General features: G+C 44.6%; 1 protein-coding gene across 8 annotated transcripts in view; it reads left to right on the plus strand.

Moving 5' to 3' along the window:
* TRAK1 (trafficking kinesin protein 1) overlaps window positions 1–22,838 on the plus strand; it is a 120,559-nt gene that overhangs the window by 41,198 nt on the left and 56,523 nt on the right. For 2 of the 8 annotated variants that reach the window (XM_055321768.1, XM_055321771.1), the window contains exon 1: window positions 19,849–20,135. The exons of the other annotated variants lie outside the window; for them this stretch is intronic. In XM_055321768.1, coding sequence (XP_055177743.1) covers window positions 20,024–20,135 — 112 coding nt within the window. In that variant the 5' untranslated portion in view covers window positions 19,849–20,023. Of the gene's footprint in view, window positions 1–19,848; window positions 20,136–22,838 lie in introns of those variants that run through there. 8 annotated transcript variants of the gene reach the window in all.

Genomic DNA, 22,838 nt, shown 5'->3' on the forward strand with positions numbered 1-22,838 from the left:
TGTCTCATCTTTTAGCATCTGGCTGTGTAGTGAACATAAATGGCCTCTAAAGAGAGTGAGATTTTAAAAATAATACATAAAAGTACACAAAAGTGCGCTAATTGTAGATAATTTAGCAAAAATTAGGACAAAACGATGACTAACAGCCTTAGCAACCACTTCTCAATTTTTGTTGAGATATTTTTAGTGGATTTTTTTTCCTTCCACAAATATATTACATATCTGGGAACATAATGCTTTTTTAGTTAATTGTGTATGTTGACCATTTCCCCATGGCGTTAAAATTCTTGAAAAACACAATTTTCATTGTTGCTTAATATACTATCATTTATATCTAATCATTGATCTGTTATTGGGAATCTGGGCTGTTTCTAATTTTTTCTCAGATGACATGCCAGCGAATGCCCTTCTACATCAGTATGTGTACACCCCACTCATGATTTCCTTAAAGTGTGCTTTTAGAAGTTTACTCAACTTGAGAATGTGGTGATTTTTATGTTTCTTTGAACTATGTTATTACTCATTCTTAGATTAAATGTTAACTTACCGCAACAGAAGCAGCCCATTCTTGGTGAGCAGACACTAAGTCATGAAGTCATTGGGAACCCTGAGGAATACATGCTGAGTGAGTGAATGAGTAGGGCACCATTCCATAAGGTTTTAAGAGTTCATAAACTTCCTGATGTTTTTTTGTTCACCTGAGAATGGTCGGTAGAGATCCAGAGATTTGGTGGATGCCTCATTCTTTGGATTCAGAATTCTTTTTGTGTTTCATCTCTAATTTCTGTTGGATGGTTTCTACGTGGTGATGGTTAATGATAAATGAAAAGGACATCCATCAGGTGTCTATCACATTCTGGGCACTCTGAGTCCCCCTGTAGTGCTCAGAGGGGGAGACTGTCCATTTTGAAAGTGAGGAGGCTGAGGTTCAGAGGAGACCCTCCAGTGTCAGCCCAGGGTCACACAGGATGGGCAAGAAGCAGGGTCTGAGCCCAGCTAGACCAAGCCCATTCTCTTCCACAGTACGATATCCACAGGGTAGCCCACGCCTTACTATCTAGGGTTTGAAAAGGTCTGTGCTTTTGCGGTGCTTAAGTGGAGAGCATTTCACCTGTCCCCAGCTCTGACTTACGATCTTCTCATCTTCAACCCTATCTTTTTATTTCCAAGACATCAGGCTGGGCAGTACTCAGATGCACTTTGCCTGAAAACACTGCTTTTGGTCTTTAAGAAGACTGGAAAAAGTCCATTGTATGTTTTCTTATAAGACACCTGAAGAAGAATGTCTTAGCCTTTTCTTGGCTTGTACAGGTGGTTACCCATTAATGAATGTTTAGAAAATGACAATAATAGGTAAAGGCCTGAAGAAAATGATGGAAGTAGACAATTGTGTGTGTGTGTATTTTTTTAATTCAAAGTGTTATCATGGGATCATCTTAGAATTTTCACCAAGGACAGCTTAATGAGGGAACAATAATGCACATTATCTGTAGAAGTTTAGCTAGAATTGAGAGGTGCAGCTTATCTGTGTGGGGTAGTGATGTCTATTTAGGGTTTAGGGTAGCCTTCCTATATGGTAAAGGTTTTCTTTTTCTGAGTGGTTCTTTTTTTTTAATATTTTGTTTAAATTCAGTTTGCCAACATATAGTACAACACCCACTGCTCATCACATCACATGCCCTCCTTAGTGCCTGTCACTCAGTTGTTACCCCATCCCCCACCCACCTCCCCTTCTGAAACCTTTTGTTTGTTCCCCAGAGTTAGAAGTCTGTCATGGTTTGTCTTCCTCTCTGTTTTTTCCTCACTCCGTTACCCTCCTATCCCTTATGATTCCTTTCACTTTTTCTTGTATTCCACATATGTGTGAAACCATATGATGATTGTCTTTATTTGATTGACTTCTTTCAGTTAGCATAATACTCTCCAGTTCCATCTACTTCGAAGTAAATGGTAGGTTCATCTTTTCTGATGTCTGAATAATATTCCATAATATGTGTGTGTGTATATATATATAATCACATCTTCTTTATCCATTCATCTGTCGAAGGACATCATTCTGAGAGGTTCTTAGAGAAGAAAAGTCGTGAGAGACCCAGCAGTCAGCCCCGTGTTTGAGGGCCTCACTCCCCTCATCTGCCAACTCCATGTGTGACCTTGAGCAAATCTCAGAGTCTCTTTGGGACTCAGATTTTTTATCTGGAAATTAGTCAGCATTAAACATTCTGTGACTCTCTGAATATGTCATTGAGAGCATTTTACTCTTTTGTCAAAGGTATCCCATGACAAAGTTCTCTTGTTATTTCTTGTTTTTGTTTTATTGCAATTTTTTTCTGTATTATTTAATAGGAATTATGAGACTTGGGGCTTTAATTTTCAGTTTTAAGAAATTGTTAAAAAGTAAAACAAGTTACATAAATATATATATATATAAAAGTAGTATTTGCTTTTTTAAATAAAAGTGCTTTTGCTCTCAGGTGATAATTCTAGGGAAAATCATAAAGAATTCTCAGACAGAATACTATAGAAATATTGGCCTAATTCTCCAGGCATGTTTTAAATTGCCTACAACTTTCCTCATTAAGATTTAGATCTCTGCAAGGCTTATGTTCTAAGAGACTACAAGCTATTGGAAATAATTTCTGTATTCATTGAGTAAATCCCAAGGGGGCAGAGCCCGTGTCTGCATCACGTTTGAATGGGCCAAAGCTGCCTCAGCTCAGTGCCTTGCATTAAATAAATGTTTAAGGAGATCCCTGGGTGGCTCAGCAGTTTGGCCCCTGCCTTCGGCCCGGGGCATGATCCTGGGGTCCCAGGATCGAGTCTTGCATCGGGCTCCCTGCGTGGAGCCTGTTTCTCCCTCAGCCTGTGTCTCTGTCTCTCTCTTTCTCTCTGTGTCTCTCTCATGAGTAAATAAATAAAATGTTTAAAAAAAATTAATAAATGTTTAATAAATGCTTCTTAAGTAACAGAAAATGAAAAGATACATTTTTAAGTTAAACTTTTCCTCTTTTTTTTTGATAAAAACAAACAAAAAAACTGCATATGGAATACAGAGATCATTTTGGTTTTTGCTACCTTCCAAAGATTGCCTTCATCTGATTAAAATCCTAAGTGCAGCAAAAATAGAGGCACTGCAATATGCTCTAATCCTCAACAAATGAAATGGATAAATAGCACCCAGTGCTGACTTTCTGAAGAAGGGGGTTGATAGTTAATATGAGGTGGTGGCATAGGAGAAAACATGGTGGGGAGTTGCCCTGCAGAACCCTGGGTATCTATTCTCACCCAGGTGTTGTGTGTGGTCGGTGGGGCCATGTGAGGGGAGTAAAGGTAAATTATAGAGTTGGGTGGAGGATGTGTTGGAATGGAAAAGAGATCTGCAACCAGGGAAAACTTCTCATTTTCATTTGCTAACAAAAAAGATACCAAAAGCATGCATTATATTTATGAATAGTTGCCATGAATTTCTCTCCTGTAAATGCCCACATTTTGGCCGTGTCCTTCTGCCATTCCCAAAACCTGAAGCCATGTTGCTTACAGGTGAGCATCCAAATGAACCCTGTGTTATGCCTTCTCCCCTCTCTTGCTCACCCCTCACTCAAGTGGACTCTTCCTTGGGTGCATTGTCACTGCTTTTAGCTACCCAGGGGTCTGAAAGGTCAGAGGCGAGAGCAGAGAAGCTGGCTGTATGGACACTCCCCACATGTGAGCCATACCTGGCCACAGCATCTCCACCCAGGTGTGGGCCTAGGCCTCAGGCGATAGAACTGGAGGACGAGTGCCTGAGAGGTGGTGCAGAGCAGCCATATGCTGGTGCACCTGATAGCACCTGCAGCTCTGGACACAGTGCCCGGTCAGCAGGATAGCCAGGTACTCATCCTGGGGGCAGTCTACCCACTAAGCTAAGCTTAGTAGCTAAGCTTACTTTGGCATCTGCCACCTGCCAGTTTTTTTTTTTTCCTCAATAAACCAGATTCCAATGTTGAGTATCTTTTAAGACCAAAAATGCTTGGCAAGCAGTTCTGTACAGATTGACTGTTTTCCTTTTCATGTCAATCCAGCACGTCTAAGACAAAGTTGGAACAGACTCAGGTGGGAAATTGATATGACAGCTCAGCTTGCACCCCATTGGCTCCTCCTGGGGGATGTGCTCAGGCCACAGAGACTCAGAGTTATGGCAGGAGCAGAATTGGGGATTGGTGGAGTGAAATGTCCCATGCAGCTCCCCAACACTGCAGGAAGCAAACTGGGAACTGTGGAAACACATCCAAGCTCTGTTTCTTCTCTGTGTCCTTCTTAGACATACAGGTGATTTTAATAACTGCATCAAGGCCTGGCTGCACGTTGGCTCTGCAGTGCTCTGTTGAATGCTATCTCCCCACCTTTGGATGTGTCTCTAAAAGCCAGACTTCGTTCTGCCCCAGAGAACTCTGGAGGTGGCATGGGTGCCTGCTTTTCCTGTGCCTGAAATGAGGTGGAGATGGTTTGGGAGGGCGTAGTTGACAGCAAGCTGTTTGCTAGCAGCCTGCCTTCTGCCACAGGAGCTCAGTGACTGGCAGTGGCGATGTTTTTGTTTTTTGTTTTTTGTTTTTTTTTTTTTTTTTAAAGAGAGGGGCACAGAAGCCTCCTCTCTGTCAATTTTCTGTAGCAGGTGGGAGGAAGGTCTGTTTGTAAGACTGTGTTTCATGGGGGAAGTCCATTTTGGGTCTTCCCTTCTCTGTCTTTAGGCTCCCAGCCACCACTGGGTGCAGACAGGCTAGCCACACTATTTCTTGAAGGAAGGAAAGCTCTAGAGACTGGGAACATATTCCAGAGGGAATTGGGGCTGTTGAATGTTTCTGCTTCCAAGCAGGAGGGAAGCACACAGGGAGCCATCCTTTTACCCACCTGCTTAATTGGTTGGCAGGACATGCCTTGTGCCAGTCACCGAGAGGCACAGAGGAAAGTGGCATGTGGCAGGTTCCATAATGTTCAGATACTTTGGGGCAAGCTCCTAACTGTGTTATTTGTGCTGTAATTGTTAATGTTTACTCATCTTTTAAATGTATTGAATAACTATTCAAAATTATGTATATATGTATACGTTCAAGTATATACATAAAATCGTTCATATGTGTATGAACATTTAATTCATATGCTCACACAACTAATAATCAGAAACTTAGAAATTAAATACTTTTTTAAAAAAAGATTTTCTGGGAAGCCCTGGTGGCTCAGTGGTTTACCGGTGCCTTCGGCCCAGGCCGTGATCTTGGAGACACCAGATCAAGTCCCATATCCGGCTCCCTGTATGGAGCCTGCTTCTCCCTCTGGCTGTGACTCTGCCTCTCTCTGTCTCTGTGTCTCTCATGAATAAATAAATAAAATCTTTAAAAAATAATAATACAAAAGATTTTATTTACTTATTCATGAGAGACACAGAAGCAGAGACATAGGCAGAGGGAGAAGCAGGGTCTCTGCAAGGAGCCTGATGTGGGACTCGATCCCAGGACCTTGGGATCACGCCCTGAGCTGAAGGCAGATGCTCACCACTGCGCCACTCAGGCATCCCAGAGATTAAATTCTTTTAAACATTAAAATTTGATTACAAATGTATGTAATAGATTACCCTTGATGCAGCAGGCCAACTCTATTAGATTCTCTTAAGTGCTTGCAAAAGAGAACTTACAGCTCACCTTGCAGCATAGGACCCAATCCTCCTCCTACCTGGATATAGTTTGTGACCACAGTGTTAGGCCTACCTAGTCTTTCACCTGCCTCCTCATTCCATATCCGGTTGGCTTATTCATAGCCTCCCTACTTAGAGAAATGTTCATGAAATGCTTTATAAAAGATATTAGTGGCAGAGACAGAAGAGTCATACACGCCTACTCTCCCCTACTTCTTAAGATGGTTTAAAAATATCTTCCTATTCTTTCCTTTATCAGTTGCCTTGTTCACTTTTTTGTCCTTTAGTTTTGGTGTTCCCTGATTTCACGGCTTTCACAGACTCCACTTATTCCCTTTAAATGTTATTAACTGAGGGACACCTGGTGGCTCAGTGGTTGAGCATCTGCCTTTGGCTCAAGGTGTGATCCCAGGGTCCTGGGATCGAGTCCACATTGGGCTTCCCCTAGGGAGCCTGCTTCTCCCTCTGCCTATGTCTCTGCCTCTCTGTGTGTCTCTCATGAATAAGTAAATAACATCTTTAAAACAATGTTATTAATTCTGCTTTTGATGTTCAAATTGCCTGGCCCTGGTCATCCTTTTATGCCAGCTTCTGCACCTTATCACTTCTACTCCAAGACCTTGTTAAGCTATCTTTGCTTTCTTGCCAGCTGGTATTATAGGTGCATCTTGATTTTTTCCTGCCCCAAGACATGGAATTAACAGCTCTCCAAGGAGCCCTGATGACATTTCACTCAGAGCTGGACACCAAAGTATTGACCTGCATGTCGTTGGTGGAGTGGTATCCTTGCTGGGCCACTTTTCTTAACAGAGCTAGAAATAGTTTTGTTTTTTTTTTTTTTTTAAAGATTTTATTTGTTTGAGAGAGAGAGAGAGAAAGCACAAGCAGGAGGAGGGCAGAGGGAGAAGGAGACGCAGACTCCTTGCTGAGTAAGGAGCCCAATATGGTGCTCCATACCAGGACCCCAGGATCATGACCTGAGCTGAAAGCACATGCTTAATTAACCAACTGAGCCACCCAGGCGCCCCTGGAACTAGTATTTCTTTTTAATATCAGGAAGTCCCATTGATATTTTCAATTTAACTCTTTCCTGATCATTTTTATTCTTAAAAAAAAAAAAAAACACAGTATTTTTGCTGTGAGATGCCAGTTAGGGTTTTTATTTCCTGTAACTGAATCCCTTCTTCTATTTTTTTCCTTTCATGTTTCATGTGTAAATAATTTTTAGATGTCTTCTTAGCTATTGATGGGAAGACTTCAGAGGTGGACCATGCCTGGTTTATATCCACATGCTCTTATTGCTGAGTGATCCGAGGCTAGCAGCTTAAACTTTTTGCCTCCCCCCCTGCCCCGCCACATCCCCCATCTGCACATCGAGGGGGCTGGTAGTTAGGTAGCCAGGTCTGAGGAGTAAGTGAGCTAGAAAGTGCTGGCTGCCTGGTGTGCAGCCTGCATTTTCCTAAATGATATCCAGTGATGAGGGTGAGTGAGAGGTGGCTTCTGGGCTGCTCCTGGGACTTGTCCCTGATCCTGGTTCTCCCAGGGTGGAGCAGTGATGGGGGCAGCCCAGGCATGGTAGTGATGGGGTGCGGGAGCTTGCTTTGCAAGAAGCCCTGAGGGAGGGAAGACTAGGACCCCTGGGGGCCATGGGACTCATAGAGGAAAATGTGAATCTGAAGGCAGATGCACCTAGATCTTAACCTCAGCACCATCTCTGCAGAGCTGTGGACAGATTGCTCTGTCCTTCTGAGCCTATAAAATAGGAGTTTTGGTGTGGATGTTCACTTTGAATCCTGCTTGAAGCCCATGGAAGTCACCCATAAGTGCTGCTGTTTCCTTTGTATTTGTTGATGCTCTGTCTTCTTTCCCATTTTCTTAAAACATGAATTGGACATGTACAGTTTTTGCACTTGATGTAAGTTGTGTTCAGCAATATATGACTGCTTAGAAAGGTGTCCCCCCACCCTGCCCCCCCGCTGTCACTCTGGCTTATTACTGTGAACTCAGTGCCTTTTCATTAATTATGCAGGGACAAGCCAAGACATGATGTTTCTACCTCATTTCCCTAATTATAGCTTAGAAAATTGTACTCTCTTTTTAATTGCCCGTACTGGCTTACTTATGTTTTTAAAGAATTTTGAGTAATGAGGATGATCACAAACTAATGCTTATTGCAAACTCATTTTGTCCCAGGCACTGTGCTGAGTGCTCTGCCATCCACTAATTAATTAAAACGTGGCCTTGTCTCAGAGGCAGCTACTATAATCACCCCATTTAGCAGATAAGTCTCAGGTGTCTAAGAGGGTCACAGAGATGGATGAGGAGCCTGGACTAAACCTCAGGCCATCTTACTCCAAAAGCTCAAGCTCTTAACTATGACATTGAACTGCCTACAGAATGCCTGAGGGGCCCAGTGGTTGAGCCTCTGCCTTCAGCTCAGGTTCTGATCTCAGGGTCTTGGGATCAGTCCCGCGTTGGGCTCCCTGCATGGAGCCTGCTTCTTCCTCTGCCTGTGTCTCTGCCTCTGTGTCTCTCATGAATAAATAAGTAAAACATTTTTTAAAAAAAATTAAACTGCCGCTATTAATCTGTTGTCTGTGTGTCCATCTATCCATCCATCCATTATTTTTTGCTTTTATGATGATGTGTTATAATAAAGTATGTTTAAAAATTCATAGCACTGGAAGGTAAATGTGTCATGCCTTTGTTTAAAGGGTTTCTACCCACATTTGACTTTCTGTGACACTTTACAGAATTTGCATTTCCCGTTTGTTCATTAACCCTCATTTTGCAAATTCATATTGGACCTTGAACCTTTTCCCCAGCCCTAGTGGGTTGAACCTGGTGAGCGTGCTGATATTTGAGGAATCTGTTCATTGTTGACTGGCGGCCTAGGGCCATCTTTCTAATTAGAAACACCTTAAAAAACGTTAAACAAAACCTCAGAAAACCTTGAGGCACTAGCCTCTGCTCATGTCTCGTGAGGAATGACATGTGGGAGGTCCGGGGGGGGGGGGGTGCCATGGGGCTGCAGAGAACTGCTGTCCTTATAGGAGAGAGACTTGGTAGAGGACCAAAGGGTGAGGGATGTTCAGATAATGAGGACAGGTAGAGCTGGAATGAAAATCATTGGCTGCTGACTTTAAATAGGCAAATGTCCTAGAAAATCTTAAATGTGTATCTAAGTTGGGGTCAGGAAGAGGGAAGGTCAGGGATTAAACTAAGGGAGGGAGATGATGGGGGTCTGCTCCCTACTTGGACCAGGAAGAATTTGGAATTGGGTGGTGAGGGGGGGGCAGGTCCTCCGGGGTATAGGTGACAGCTGGGGAACGGCCTGACTAGGGACAGTCCCATTTCCTAGCACCGTACATTTTCCAAACTTTCCCAAAAGCTTGCTTATGGCTCAAGCCAAGATTCATCACCAGCTGCCTTTAACTTTCCTTTACTCTTCTGAGACTCAAGGAGGTTCCTCTATTTGATGTTGCTAAAGAGGCAGGAACCCCGCTTTCCACACGGGGTAGGACATGCCCTCACCATGTGCAGGCTGGGCCAAGCGAGCTCAGTTGGCCACCTGGCAAGTGGGAAGATCTGCTTGTAGCATCTCATGCTCGTGTACAAGCATGACCTGGTAAAAGCATAGGGCCCTGGGGAGGGGATGTACCTGGAGCTGGGAAAAGTATCTGGAACCTACACAAGGGACAGGAAGCCAGCTCTGGGGACCTCAGAACACAATATTAAAAGGCTCATCTGCTTCTCATGATTTAGAAAGGCTGAGATAGATTTATACATGGTACAGATTCTGCCCAAGAGTCTATATATAGGGTTTGTAATTGTGTGTGTATGTATATATGTACACAAACATATAGTTTTCTTAAATTTTTTTTTTTACTCAAATGCAGAGAGAGAGATACACACACACACACTATATTACCCACCCCAATTTATCCATCCTGTTGAAATACCTCACCATTCGAAATGTGATCTGGGGACCAGAAGCATTGCCATCACGTGAGAGCTTGTTAGTAATGCAGAATCTTGGGCCTGCCACAGACCTGCCGCAGCAGAATCTACATTTTAGCAAGAGCTCTGGGTGATTCACATGCACATTAACTCCCGGAAGCCCTGCCCTCAAGCGATGTGTCTCCACGTTTGTTAACTGAGGCATCATATGCAATTGGAAGAATAAAGGGAAATTATCCCTGTTCAGTCATTGTAGCAGGAAAGAAGCATGCCCTCTCATAGTGGAAAAGAGACCCCTTTACTATTACTCATTCATAAATTACATGGTCTTGAGTAGAAAATTAAGAGAAAAAACGAACAAAGCCCACGCTGCTGCTGTTGACATCCGCAGATTAGTTATGGTATTCGGCCAACAGGCTGGTGAGGTTCCATAGGTAGTTTTGTTTAAGGGCATTGGTTTTGGAGGGAGATTTTTGCCCCCAGAGGACATTTGGCAGTGTATGGAGACATTTTTTGGTTTTTGTATTGACAAGGAGAGGATAGTGCTACCCACTTAGATGCCAACAGTGCTGCTAAACACCCTGCTATGCCCAGGACAGCCCACCCACAGCAAAGAATGATCTGACCTTAAATGTCAGCAGTTGTGCTGAAGTTGAGAAATCCTGCTTTAGAGGATGGAGTTACCCTATAGTACATCCAAAATCTAATTATCCTGTACTCACTTGAATGAAATATTTAAAACATGTCAAACACTTAGAAATAGTAAATGTCGAGAAGCCTGGGTGGCTCAGCGGTTTAGCATCTGCTTTCAGCCCAGGGCGTGATCCTGGAGTCCTGGGATTGAGTCCCACATTGGGCTCCCTGCTTGGAGCCTGCTTCTCCCTCTGCCTGTATCTCTGCCTCTCTCTCCTTCTCTCTCTCTCTCTGTGTCTCTCATGAATAAATAAAATCTTTTTTTAAAAAAAACCCTAGTAAACGTTAACTCCGTTTTTTTTCCCCCTTAGGAAATAACACATTACAGACGCATTTAGGACAGTTGCAAAGCTCCCTTTCCCTCCTAACCTAGAGGCAGCTACTATCTTGCAGGTGGGCTGTTTTGTTCTGCTGTTTGTACTTTGATCACACGTGTAAGTGGCCAAGAAACAGTATATCGCATTGCTTGGGCCCCTTTGTCATGGCATCCTCCCCTGTTGGTATGTTGTAGGCTGTTTTTTCAGAAGTTTGAGCAAAGGCATGAACAGTGAGCAGAACTGCATCTCAGTGAAAAACATTTCCATTTTCTAAATAATTTGCGTTTCCTTGAGGTGGTGGTCAGATTTTCAGAAAAGATGTTTAATGTGTTAAATCAGATTGGTGAGAGAAAACTAAAAGTAATGGTTGCAGATTTTAGAAGGTGGGCATTTTTCAAAAGCAGACTGAGCAGTGAGTGGCCCAGAAACGAGCAGATATTCTTGTCCTTATGTTTGTTGGAAGTGACCATGGTAGCGAGGCCCCCTGGCCCGCACCCTCCTTTCTCCCTGGGTGGCACCTCTCAGCCCCTGCTCCCAGCATTCTTGGAAGACATTGCCTCCATCTCTGCATCATTTTTCAGAGATGGCCAGTTTCTATGGCAACTGTTAGATTGAAAGATGAGCAGCAAGCAGGAGGCGAGGCTCGAGTGAGACCTCTGGGTGGTGGTGTGTGTCCCTGACGTCACCCTCCTCGCGTCTGGATAGGACAATTCCGGATACTCCCATTCAGGGCTGCTGGCCACTGCCGCTTTATTAGCAGGGCTGTTGGGGGCTCCGAGAGCTCTGCAAATTGCCTCCCTTTCTGCTCTTCCCGTCCTCGCCCCACCAGAATTCTTCTTTTCACTGCCTCTTTTCTGTTTGGGCTGCAGACTGTCATTAAGAATGCACAGCTTAATTCCGGTGTGTTTCGGGATGCTCTTCTGCCCAGTGTTCTGGAAGGGCAGGGAGGCATGGCAGTGTTTTACTTGATGTTGATGGCGCTGTGAAGTCCGTTCTTTCCTCTGCAAGAATACTGACTATGCAGAAATTTATTGAAGCGGATTATTATGAACTAGACTGGTATTATGAAGAATGCTCGGACGGTAATTATGGCTCCCTGCAAAACAGAGCAGGAATGTGGAGGGACATTGTCTCCCTCCGGGGTGGGGTGGTGGTCCTGAAACCTTTCGTGGGGACACGGGCAGGAGGTGGGGGCACTGGAACCCACACTGCCGCAGGCATGCATGGCTCTGACAGGTTTGAAGGCACGGTGGAGGAGATGGCAGGTGGGCAGGGTCATGGATACTCCTCTGCGGTTAGTCGGTCTTTGCTCAGAAGGGCTGACGGTATTGGTATGCAGGGCTTATGAGCATCATACTTCTCTTGGATCGAATTCTCTCTGGGGTGAGGCGTGAGCGTGGTGTTGATGCGTGTGTGTGTGCAAGGGGGAGATGTGTTCAGTGACCTCTGTGCTATTGGCGGGGTTGGGGAATAGTATATTCAGAACTGTTGGCAGCAGGCCTGGAAAAATCCTCCCTTCCCTGAACCCAGACGTGGTGGGGTGGGGGTGGGGGTGGGGGGAGATGTGGGAAGGCTGGAGAAAATGCAGAAGCAGCTTCCCACCCAGCAGGCAATTCAAATGAATTTTGCCTGTGGGATCCCACAGAGATGGGGGTGGGGAGATGTTGGGAGGGGCAAGGAGACACTGTCTCCTTCGGTCACCCGCTCAGTTTGTGCAGGGAGGGTGTGGCACATTCCATAGGAGACTGGGCTGGACAGGTCTCGGGAGGTTTCAGGTACATGGCAATAGCACCGAGGTGCATTCTCAGGCCACGGGAGAGGGCTTCCTGTGGTGTTGGGCATCAGAATCCTGTATGACACAGTTAATCTGTCATCTTTAATTTCTTCTTCAAAATAACCCTCAAATCACATGTCTCTTACACACACATACATGAAAAGAATACAATTAATATGTACAGTTTGAGGGTCTCTTCCCTGATGATGGTATGTTCCCAGCCCCACACGAACCACTAATAGGTAAGGTAACTGTTTTTTAATTGAATCGGGAGTTTCAGACTGCCCTAACCATGACCACATTTGATTAACCTGAATGATGTAGCAGGCTGGGAGCTGGCCTCGTTAGTAAGCTGAAGAACTACATAATTGTCTCTTATCTGCTGATTTCTGTCTTTTTTTTTTTATTTCTGTCTTGACCCAGGGCTACAGGGGAGGGACCAAGAGACTTTCTTGGAGAGGGTGAATGGGTATGTAAACGTGCTGAGAAACTTCCCCTGGTGAGTCCCACTGCCCCCCCAGCCTTAGGTGAAGATGGTGTCATGTGGAGCCCCTGTGCATTTTAAAATATCCTGAGTAATGGTGGTGGTGGGCAGCTCCAAGCGTCTTCAGGGGAAAAGGTGACTGAATCCTTCTCTTTGTTTGGATACGTTGTTTTGAAGCCAGTTCCTGTCCTGTTACCCCACTCCAAGAGGCAATGATAGGGATGCTTCTTTTCAGAACTGTCACTGAACTCTTAAGAGTTTCCGTGGTGATAGTGACTCACTGAGCCCTCCCTAACTTTTTGGAGTATGGACCTCCTTGGTGGATCACTGGAATGGGGAGGATTAGTTTCAGCACAGAGCCTGTCCCAGGCTGTGGATGGGTTGGGTGTGGCTGTGGCTCCCACGGATCCCTCCTAGAAGTGGGGGAGGAAGGTTTCTTACTATCTTGACCCAATTGCTACACCATCCAGCCCTCTTTATACCCTCGTCCTTGGGGATAAAGCCAGTGGCTTGTGATAGGCAGTCTGAGGGGTGAGAGGAGGCTGGCTGACTCTTATCTGGATGTCTGTCAGATGGACTTTCTTACCCAGCCATTTCTCAGTTGAGTCTTTTGGCCTGGAGGCAGCCAGATCTCTCTTCTTCCAACGGAAAGGAAAATGGAAGGAGAAGCGACTTCTCTATCCAAGGGTAAATCAGTGTTGATTGCAGTTACTGTCTGTATGTTGAGCGAAATACTTGCCATGACCCTCCATTCCAATTTGGATGAAGGGGAAAGGCTATTGGGACAGACTTTACTGGGACAACTGGCGTTTTCATAATCCAGGTTTTAAAAATAGTGAAACAGAATAAAAGGGACAGAAACCCAGAAATCATCTAGTTTAGGAAACCCAGGGGATTGGGATTTCAAGTAAATGCTAATTTTGTAGTTAACTCGCTTGCTCATTTCTGACCAGTTGAGTTCTTACCTGGCCTCTAAGTTAGTCTGGAAATGCAGTTTGCCTTTGTTTATACGTGCGTCTTTAAAATTGCAAATGAAATAGCCCTTTCATCTCCCAGACCCGACCAACCCGGTGAGGTGGCCAGGTAGTAGACACACAGCACTGCTTTGTCTCTCTTATCATTTGGCATTTGAATCTTTAATGAGGGAAACTTCTAGGGAACTTTCTATGCTAATAACAAAAGATGAGTCCAATGCTTTGAAAAAGATGCAAAATCATCATTTATGTCCGAGTTAGTGACTCACGCTTCAGTTGCAGGGTTAGCACTGAAAAGTAATACACGTATGGTGGGAATATAGATGGCAGGACAATGAGGATCCCTCTTTTAAAACTGGAATAAAAAAATAGCTGCTGTTTTCTTTTATCTCTGGAGGTGTGGGAGAGCTTCATTCCGTGTTGAATGACCGGATCCTTCCCTTTTATCAGTGGTAGTTATGGAATCTTACTATCTTTCCCACCCCCCCAAACAACAACAGTAAGACCCCCAGAGGGTGTAACAAGGGGCATGGGGCAGGGACTTAGAATAATAAGAAACTGGAGGGGGGATAGTTGCCCATTACCTTCAAGTAATTTTTAGAGATTTGAAACAGCCAGCTCTCGACACATGTAGAATGGCCTTTGCAGAATTTGTGCAGATAAACCAGTGCCTCCTGTTTAAACTATGGTGTCAGATGGAGTCATGGCTGCCTACATTGGATGTGTCCTGCCTCTAAAGCCTGGTGGATTGTGAAAATCACCCAGTTGTTTAAAAAGATTCTCAGCTTTACTCCAGACCCAGAGAGGTCCTGAGAAATCTGAATTTTTAGCACATACTTTAGGTGATTCTTTACATCAGGTGTGTTTGAGAAACTGTGCCAGTGTCAGTGGAGACCAGCCCCAGGAACAGGGGTCTGGAAAATCATTCTTTAGGTCTGTTAAAGAATTTCATGTTCCTTCTTGGCTATGCTGATGACTTTTTTTTAAAGTATGCTTTTAAAAACTGAGGCCTTTTTAATATTTAAAGAGACTTGGGGTCAAGTGTATGTCTTTAAGCTAAAGAAAAAGCATGTCCTTCTATAATGACTCTAGAAGTACATATATCGCCAGAAAGTGCGCTGGCTTGGAGTTTCTGAGGCCCACTTTTCACTCTGCATGGCTCTGTGGTTTGGGCACATCCTGGGATGTCTGTGAGCCTCTGTCAAGTCAGATGCCCCATCTGGAAAATGGGGATAGCCACACTGACAAGAGGCATAGTGAAGAGTGTAAGGAATATAAAGTACAGTTGACCCTTGAACAACATGGGAGTTTGGGGTACCACCCCCCCCCCACACACACACACGATGCAAAGTTATGTGGAACCTTTGACTCCCTCACCACTTAACTACTAATAGCCTACTGTCGTCAACCAAAGCCTTGACAAGAACATAAACAGTTGATTAACACGTTTTGTATGTTGTATGTATTTTTCTTAGTATAGTATTATAGTAAGTATAGTATAATATGTAGTATTCTTATATAGTATTCTTAGAATAAAGTAAGCTAGAGGAAAGAAAATGTTATTAAGCTCCTAAGGAAGAGAAAAACGTGTTCACAGTAATGTATTTATCGAAGTTCAAACCCAGTTGTTCAAGGTCAGCTGTAAAAACTTTTCGTAAATGGTGATGTGCTAGGCCAGTGCTTAATTTTATTGTCTCAGAGATAGTCTAGTTGGTAAATTGTTTTTAAAAATTCTTTTTAGGGGCAGCCCCGGTGGCGCAGCGGTTTAGCGCCGCCTGCAGCCCAGGGCGTGATCCTGGAGACCCTGGATGGAGTCCCACATCGGGCTCCCTGGATGGAGCCTGCTTCTCCCTCTGCCTGTGTCTCTGCCTCTCTCTCTCTGTCTCTATGAATAAATAAATAAAATATTTTAAAAAATCCTTTTTAGAAGACAAGTGGCATTTTGAACAAGATATAGTAGTATCTTTACTACTACCTGTTTTTTGCTACAGTTTCTTTTGTAACCTGGCACCCTCATTGCCCGCAGTACAGCATTGTAGATGTGAATGTCTGGTGGGGGGATGGTCTTGCTCATGCTAATATTGATCTTCCCCTGGGAATGCTCTAGTAGACGGCTGATGAACTTGTTCCTTGGGCTTCTTACTCCACAGTGAAAAGTCAGGTACTGTTACTCGCTTGATTGCAGGGACCCCTAAAATGGCACCCCAAGGTGAGGCTTGGCTAATTTGGGAGTAAAATTTTGCTGGAGGTATTTGAAACACTAGTTGAAAGGCTGCTCCTAGGTTTTCGAGATGATTTTCTAATGTTCCTGCACTTCGTGTCAAACAACTCAAACAGGCTGTCATTTGTTCACTTGGTGTTTATTGGGGGATGCACCTTCAAAAGGGGCAGATGGCTTTTCCCTTTCCAGACGCAGTGCCCTTCTGAATGGCTATAAAAGTGACTTTAAAAAAAAATAAGTGGGGCGCCTGGGCGGCTCAGTAGGTTAAGTGTCTGCCTTCGGCTCAGGTCATGATCCCGGGGGCCTAGAATTGAGTCCCGAATAGGGAACCCTGTTTAGTGGCGAGTCTGCTTCTCCCTCTGCCCTACCTCTCCCCCTCCCCCTGCTCATTTATGAGTGCATGCGCTCTCTCAAATAAAATCTTAAAAAAAAAGAGGAATTAATTATAAATGCATAATGTAATTGTCAGTTCTGTAAGTGGCTTTGGTAAAGTAGCAGTAATGCCCTCTCTCAGGTGGAGATGCAAGCCCAGAGCCCGGGTTTTGGAGCATAATGTCCCCCCCCCTCCTTTTTTTTAAATTGTAGAAGCAGGTCTTTGGAACCTGACCTTCAGAAATGGGTGCTCTGCTCCAATGGAACCAAGAAGTGGAAGGAGGGGAGGTGCTTGAAGCACTGGGAGAAGTCTGTACAGTGGATGGCACTGGGAGAAGAGGGCAGAACGACAATGGTGGCAGGAGGGTGCAGTGGGGTCAGGTGCAGCAAGGGGCGGCAGATAAGGCACAGACCATGGAGGTCAGGAAGTGTACAGCTCACATCTTAAAATGGGGAGGTACCCTCTGGAGGGCTGCAGTCCAGTGGGACTTTTGACAGTGGCAACACTCTGAGCTGTGCTGTGCTGTCCAGTATGGTAGCCAATAGCCACATCTGGCTCTGGAGCACTGGAAATGTGGTGAACATGACTGAATTTTGGATTTTATTTAATTATAATTTATTATTTTTTAAGGATTTTATTTATTTGAGATACAGCAAGAGAGAGCGAGAAAGAGAGCACAAGCAGAAGGGGAGGAGCAGAGGGAGAAGCAGACTCCCTGCTGAGCAGGGAGCCCAACTTGGGGCTCCATCCCAGGACTCTGGGATCATGACCTGAGCTGAAAGCAGGCACTTAACTAATTGAGCCACCCAGGTACCCTGGATTTTATTTAATTTTAATTAATTTAAAATTGAATGTAAATAACCCCAGTGGATTTTGGCCACTCTTGGGACAGTGCATGGTAGAGCTTTTTTTCCTTTTGCTAGAAATTGGGGCAGTGACTTCTCTGATGGTATATTGAGTAGATCTGGAGAGGGACACACAGGAAGGATGCCCTTCCGCCCTGCAAGAGGTGACACCTTCCACTTATGGTCTTCCTGTGCAGTGTTTCTAGGGATGGTCCAGAACTCAGTCTCTGCCCCCCTGCCCGAGCCCCAGTGTCTGGTCCTTGCCTCTAGGACAGCACACACCCTTGCTACTTGGCTCTTCCTGGGGCCAAGCTCCTTCTCAAGGGCTTCACGTCCAGAGGTCCAGGATCTCTCACTTGGCACAGGGATTCCTGGGCTTTCTTGGCTCTGGCTTTTGAAGAAATTGCTCTGTCAGAGAAGCTGTTTTTTGGCCTGTCTCTGCCTTTAACCTTGAAATGAATGCACGTGTGGATAAGGTTTGAGAATTCCTTAACATCCCTGGGAGAGGGCACAAAGGAGAGATTTGGAGTAGGAGGCAGGGAATATCCTGAAGGACTAAACCCAGAAATATGGGGTGCCATGAAGAGTGTAGGATGGTTTGGTGTTCAAAATGCCATGTCCTAAATGTTTATTATATAATATATACAGACTTGGACATCATTTGTTAAGGATAGCCTAGATTCGAGTTAAAAGCTGAGTATAAACAACTTGGTTATGAGTCATCACTTGAGAGTATTCTCAAATACATGAAATCAGCTTTTGTTTTCATTTGTACACGCCGTGGCCGAGTACAGTATCCTACACATCTTAGAGTCAGTCTGATATTTGCTGAATGAATAATGCACAAGGTGGAGATCCTCCCGCCCTCCCTCATTCCCTTGCCAGGGCTTCAGACTTATGGTCATTTGAATTGAATTAAGTCTAATTTGATCCCATTTATTGTGATTAAATGGCATTTTTCCCCAAGTGTGTGTCCTCATAAACATTGTATTTAAAACTTATGCAGATTTTCAAAATGTGATTTTAAACCCTCTGCCACTGAATTCTGCTAAGCCTCCTTTTTATAAAGAACCCATCTTTAACGTTGTAAAATGTAATAATCATTTTTCAGGTTCCAAAATATTAACCAGACAATGCATATGTCTCTAGGGTTTTATTTTTAAATAGCATTTTTACTCTGTTCTGGTTTTCTATTTGAGGCATTCATATGATCTTACATTCTTATGGAGGTAGCAATTCACGGTAGCAGACATTTTTAGCTCTCAAAACAGGATCCTCAGCCCTAAGGATCCAAAGATGAATAAGAACTATCACCTGAACCTGGGCAGAGACTTCTGTATGATGGTCTTGCCTCTGTGCAAAGCCTCCCTCTTGGTTACTTAGGGGAGGCAAATCAGCAGAGAGGTGGAATAGGTCTCCTGGTGTGGCTCTTAGGAACTGGGAGACCTGCCACCGTGTAGCTGGGAAGCAGCTGAAGCACAGACATTGCGGAATGTGCTGCAGCTCTTAGCTGCCAGCACTCGGGGCCACCTTCCAGTGGGTTTGATGGAAGAACCTGCCATTTTCACTTTTAAAGGCAAAAATCAAACACTACGGAGGAATTGGTATTGAGATACGCAATTAAACCATGGATTCTTCTTCCAGGCAACAGTGTAAACTCTTAGGCTTTAGAATTTTTCCTCCTTATCCTAGCAATTAGAATTTATAAATCTGACTGTATACAACACAGATTTAGGAGGAGAGTGGGGGTTATAAAATGCAGATTTAAAAAGAGCAAATGCAATGTATTACCAAAGAAAGACTGAATTAAACTTAAAACAGGTAGTGGTTGCTGCCTTTTTTTTTTTTTTTTCCCTTCTGCTAGTAATCAGAATGATCACTCTCTTCCCTGTTTAGCACTGTGGCAGGCTGTTTACTCAGATTGGTCTCAGGGGCGCCTGGGTGGCTCGGTCAGTTAAGTGTCTGCCTTCAGCTCAGGTCATGATCCCAAGGTCCTGGGCTCGAGCCCCATGTCTGGCTTCCTGCTCAGCGGAGAGTCTGCTTCTCTCTCCCTCTGCCCCTATGGCCCTTGCTCATGCTCTCTCTCTCTCAAAATAAATAAATAAAATCTTAAAAAAAAAAAAAAAGTCAGATTGGTCTCAGAACACACACCAAAATTCTCTCATCCGAGGCATTGGGCAATGATTCACCAGGGCAGCTCCTCTGCTGGAGTCCTACCTTTAGACAGGTGTACCTGCTTAAGGCTTGTTTGGTATTGCCCTGTGCAGTTGCTATGAAACTTCCAGGAAGCTACCATTCCTCGTTGCTTCTGGGGGGAGGAAAAGTAGGGAGAAGACTCTGGAGGTGGAGAGCTTACCTGAAGTCCTACACCTGCCTGCCTGCCTCCTGTCTGAGTCGACAGCACCTGGCAAGGTCACGCTGGGGCAGGCAGGGCATTCCCATTCTGGCAGGTGCTTCTCCTGCCACGCCCCACCCTGGCCCTCCCCTGGCTTCTGGGAGCCACCCCCTTCCGGGTCTGTCGTGGGTGACGCTGGGCCGATGGCCCTGTGCACACCCTCCACTCCAGCTCAGCCAGGGAATGTCCTCTGCCCCGTCCAGGGCCCAGCGTGTACCCCAGGAGCTCTGGTTCCCATGGCTCCTCTGGGCAGACAGCTGGGAGCTACCCCAAGAACCACCCCTTAGGGCAATGTTTGGGCTTTGGGGTGACTTCAGCAATGTCCCTGAGCGATGTGGGAAGGGAAGAAGGGTATTTTGAATATGACTACCAGGATGAAGAGAGGAAGCCCACCCGTGAGCGGCATGAAAGCCTGGACCTCTTGGAAGAGGGTAAATTCTGTACTTTGTTCAAATCTAACCCTTTACTTGTTAGTGTCTAAGTAGGCCTGGCTGTTTTACTCATCTCACAGCACTCTTTTATTTTCCTATTGAGGTATAACTTCAACTACACAGATCTTCCATGGTGAATGGCTTGAATAATGACCCCCACGTAAAACTACATGCAGCATGTCCAGTGCCCTGAGAAGTCCCCTTGCACCCCAGGAGGGAGATCATTGTCCTGGCTTCTGTCACCTTAGATTTGTTTGCTCCTTTGTTCTTGTTCTATGTAGATGGAATCAAATAATGTGCATTATTTTGTCTGGCTCCTGTGGCTTAACCAATTCATACACATTATTGCAAATATCTGTAGTTGTCTGGGATTTTTGTTTGTTTGTTTTTTCCCCTTTCTGGCATTCCAGTACTCTGCTTTAAGAAGTTTAGTTGTTTTATTGTGACTGAATGGGTTTGGGTAAATTAGTGGGCAAGAGACTGAGTCATTATTAAATGAAGTGTGTTTTTGTGCTGGCATTTATTTTTTTAAAAATCATATTTGAAATAGGGATTTTGTTTTAAACTTAGGATTTTTTAAGAATTTTTAAAAAAGATTTTATTTATTCATGAGAGATACACAGAGGGAGGCAGAGACACAGGTAGAGGGAGAAGCAGGCTCCCCAGGAGGAGCCTGATGTGAGACTCGATCCCAGGACTCCAGGATCACACCCTGAGCCAAAGGCAGACACTCATTGAGCCACCCAGGCATCCCTAAGGATTATTTATTTGAGAGAGAACGAGTGAGCGTGTGCAAGGCAGGGGGTTGGTGTGGGAAGGGGCAGAGAGAATCTGAAGCAGACTTCTTGCTGGGAATGGAGTCCAGTGTGGAACTTGATGCCAGGATCATGACCCAAGCCAAAATCAAGAGTTGGATGCTTAACTGCCTGAGGCACCCAGGTGCCCCAAAGTGGTTATTCTTTTTTTTTTTTTTTTTTAAAAAGAAGGCTCCATCCCCAGCATAGAGCTCACTGTGGGGCCTGAACTCAATCCCGTGATCAAGACCTAAGCTGAGATCAAGAGTTGGATGCTTAACCCACTGAGCCACCCAGTTGCCCCTAGGATTATTTCAAATATAAAAGTATAAGGGCTGATGTTGAAATCACCTGAGTACCCACCATTGGGTTCTATCAGAGGGATGCTGTTTTTGGACAAGTCGGAGGGTGTTAATGATAGGCCCAAAAGCTTGGTGTGAGTTTCCTAGTTGGGCTAATGTGGCTTTCACTCACAGCCCAGAGCAAGGGATTTTGGGGGTACAACTTGATGTTTAAGCAGTGACTGCATGTGTGTTCTTTAGGTCTCGGGTAAAAACAATCTGAATACCTTCTCAAAATTCTGCTCTGTGACAATTTATTTTCATGTCTCAACTTTTATTTTAAAAATTATTTATAATCAGCTGTATACCAAAAGTGTTTTTCTTTTGAGGTTTCTATTCTGATAATATTAACGTTTTACCTACAGGAAGTTAAAAACATTGCACTGGAGAAAGCAGGGAAAGGGAACAGCCAGAAGAGAGCCAGGGGACTCCATGCTGAGTCCTGGTGCTTCACCTGGTCCTTTTGCAAAGGAGCTAGTGGGGGTAAAAGGAGGTGTGGCTGGCCGATGGAGAGAGACTATGCATTAGTCAGGTTCCTGGAAATGCTCAGGAGAAAGGTATCCATGTGCTCCTGTGGAGCCAGGACCAGCCTGGGTTTACCTGGATCAGCTAATGTTCCTTATGACTGTGCAACCCAGCATGTAGCCCATGTGCCCACATCACCTGGGAACTGGTTAGTGCTGCAAACTCTCAGGCCCCAGGCCTATGGAGTCACAGCCCACCTTTTAACAAGATCTTCCGGAGATTCCCGTGCATATGAAAGTGTGAGATGGGCAGTTGCCATAGAGCTTATTAGTAAGATGATTTGAGAAACCAGTCATTGAACCATATGATTCTAAATTAAAGGCTACACAAGATTCTGGAGCAGTGTCTTATAGCTTAGTCAGAAGAAAAAAAATTGTATTTCAAATAGTTCCTATATCCGTATTTTTAACTTTAAGGAAAAAAAAAAAACGGTGAGCCAGATGATGATGATGAGATCCAGTGTTTATTGTGTACTTACTGTGTGTGCCAGGCACCATTCTAGGTACTTTATGTGAATTTGTGCATTTAATCCTTAAAACAACCAAATGAGGTTAAGTGCTATTATAATTTTCCACTTTATAGGTTTATAAGAGAAAGCTTAAGTGACCTTGTCCAGAGTCACAGAGCTAGTAAGTGATTTCATCCTGAGTAGAATGGCTCAAGGGCCCTCTGCTCTTAACCATTATGCTAACAGTTCTCAAAGTGGGGTCCCTTCCCAGGAGCATCAGCATTGCCCAGGATTGTGTCAGAAATACACATTCTCAGGCCCTGTCCTCAGACCTGCTGAGCCAGACACCCTGGGGTGGAGCCTAACAGACTGGGTCTTAACACGCCCTCCAGCTGATTCCAATGTACATTGTCCTGTGCTGGTCCACATCTCATAGATAACCATGGGTGTTGGTTTGCAACTCCCTGTGGAGGTTCCCGGTGTAATCTGAAACCCGCCCCTATACTCCGTGGGTAGGGATTGATGAAGAGGGCAGGCCACTCCAGATTGGTAGGTGACATGTTTAATAAGCAAAGAGAACTTTCATACAAGGCTT

This window comes from Nyctereutes procyonoides, unplaced genomic scaffold (assembly GCF_905146905.1).
Source record: "Nyctereutes procyonoides isolate TBG_1078 unplaced genomic scaffold, NYPRO_anot_genome, whole genome shotgun sequence".
NCBI classification, from domain to species: domain Eukaryota; kingdom Metazoa; phylum Chordata; class Mammalia; order Carnivora; family Canidae; genus Nyctereutes; species Nyctereutes procyonoides.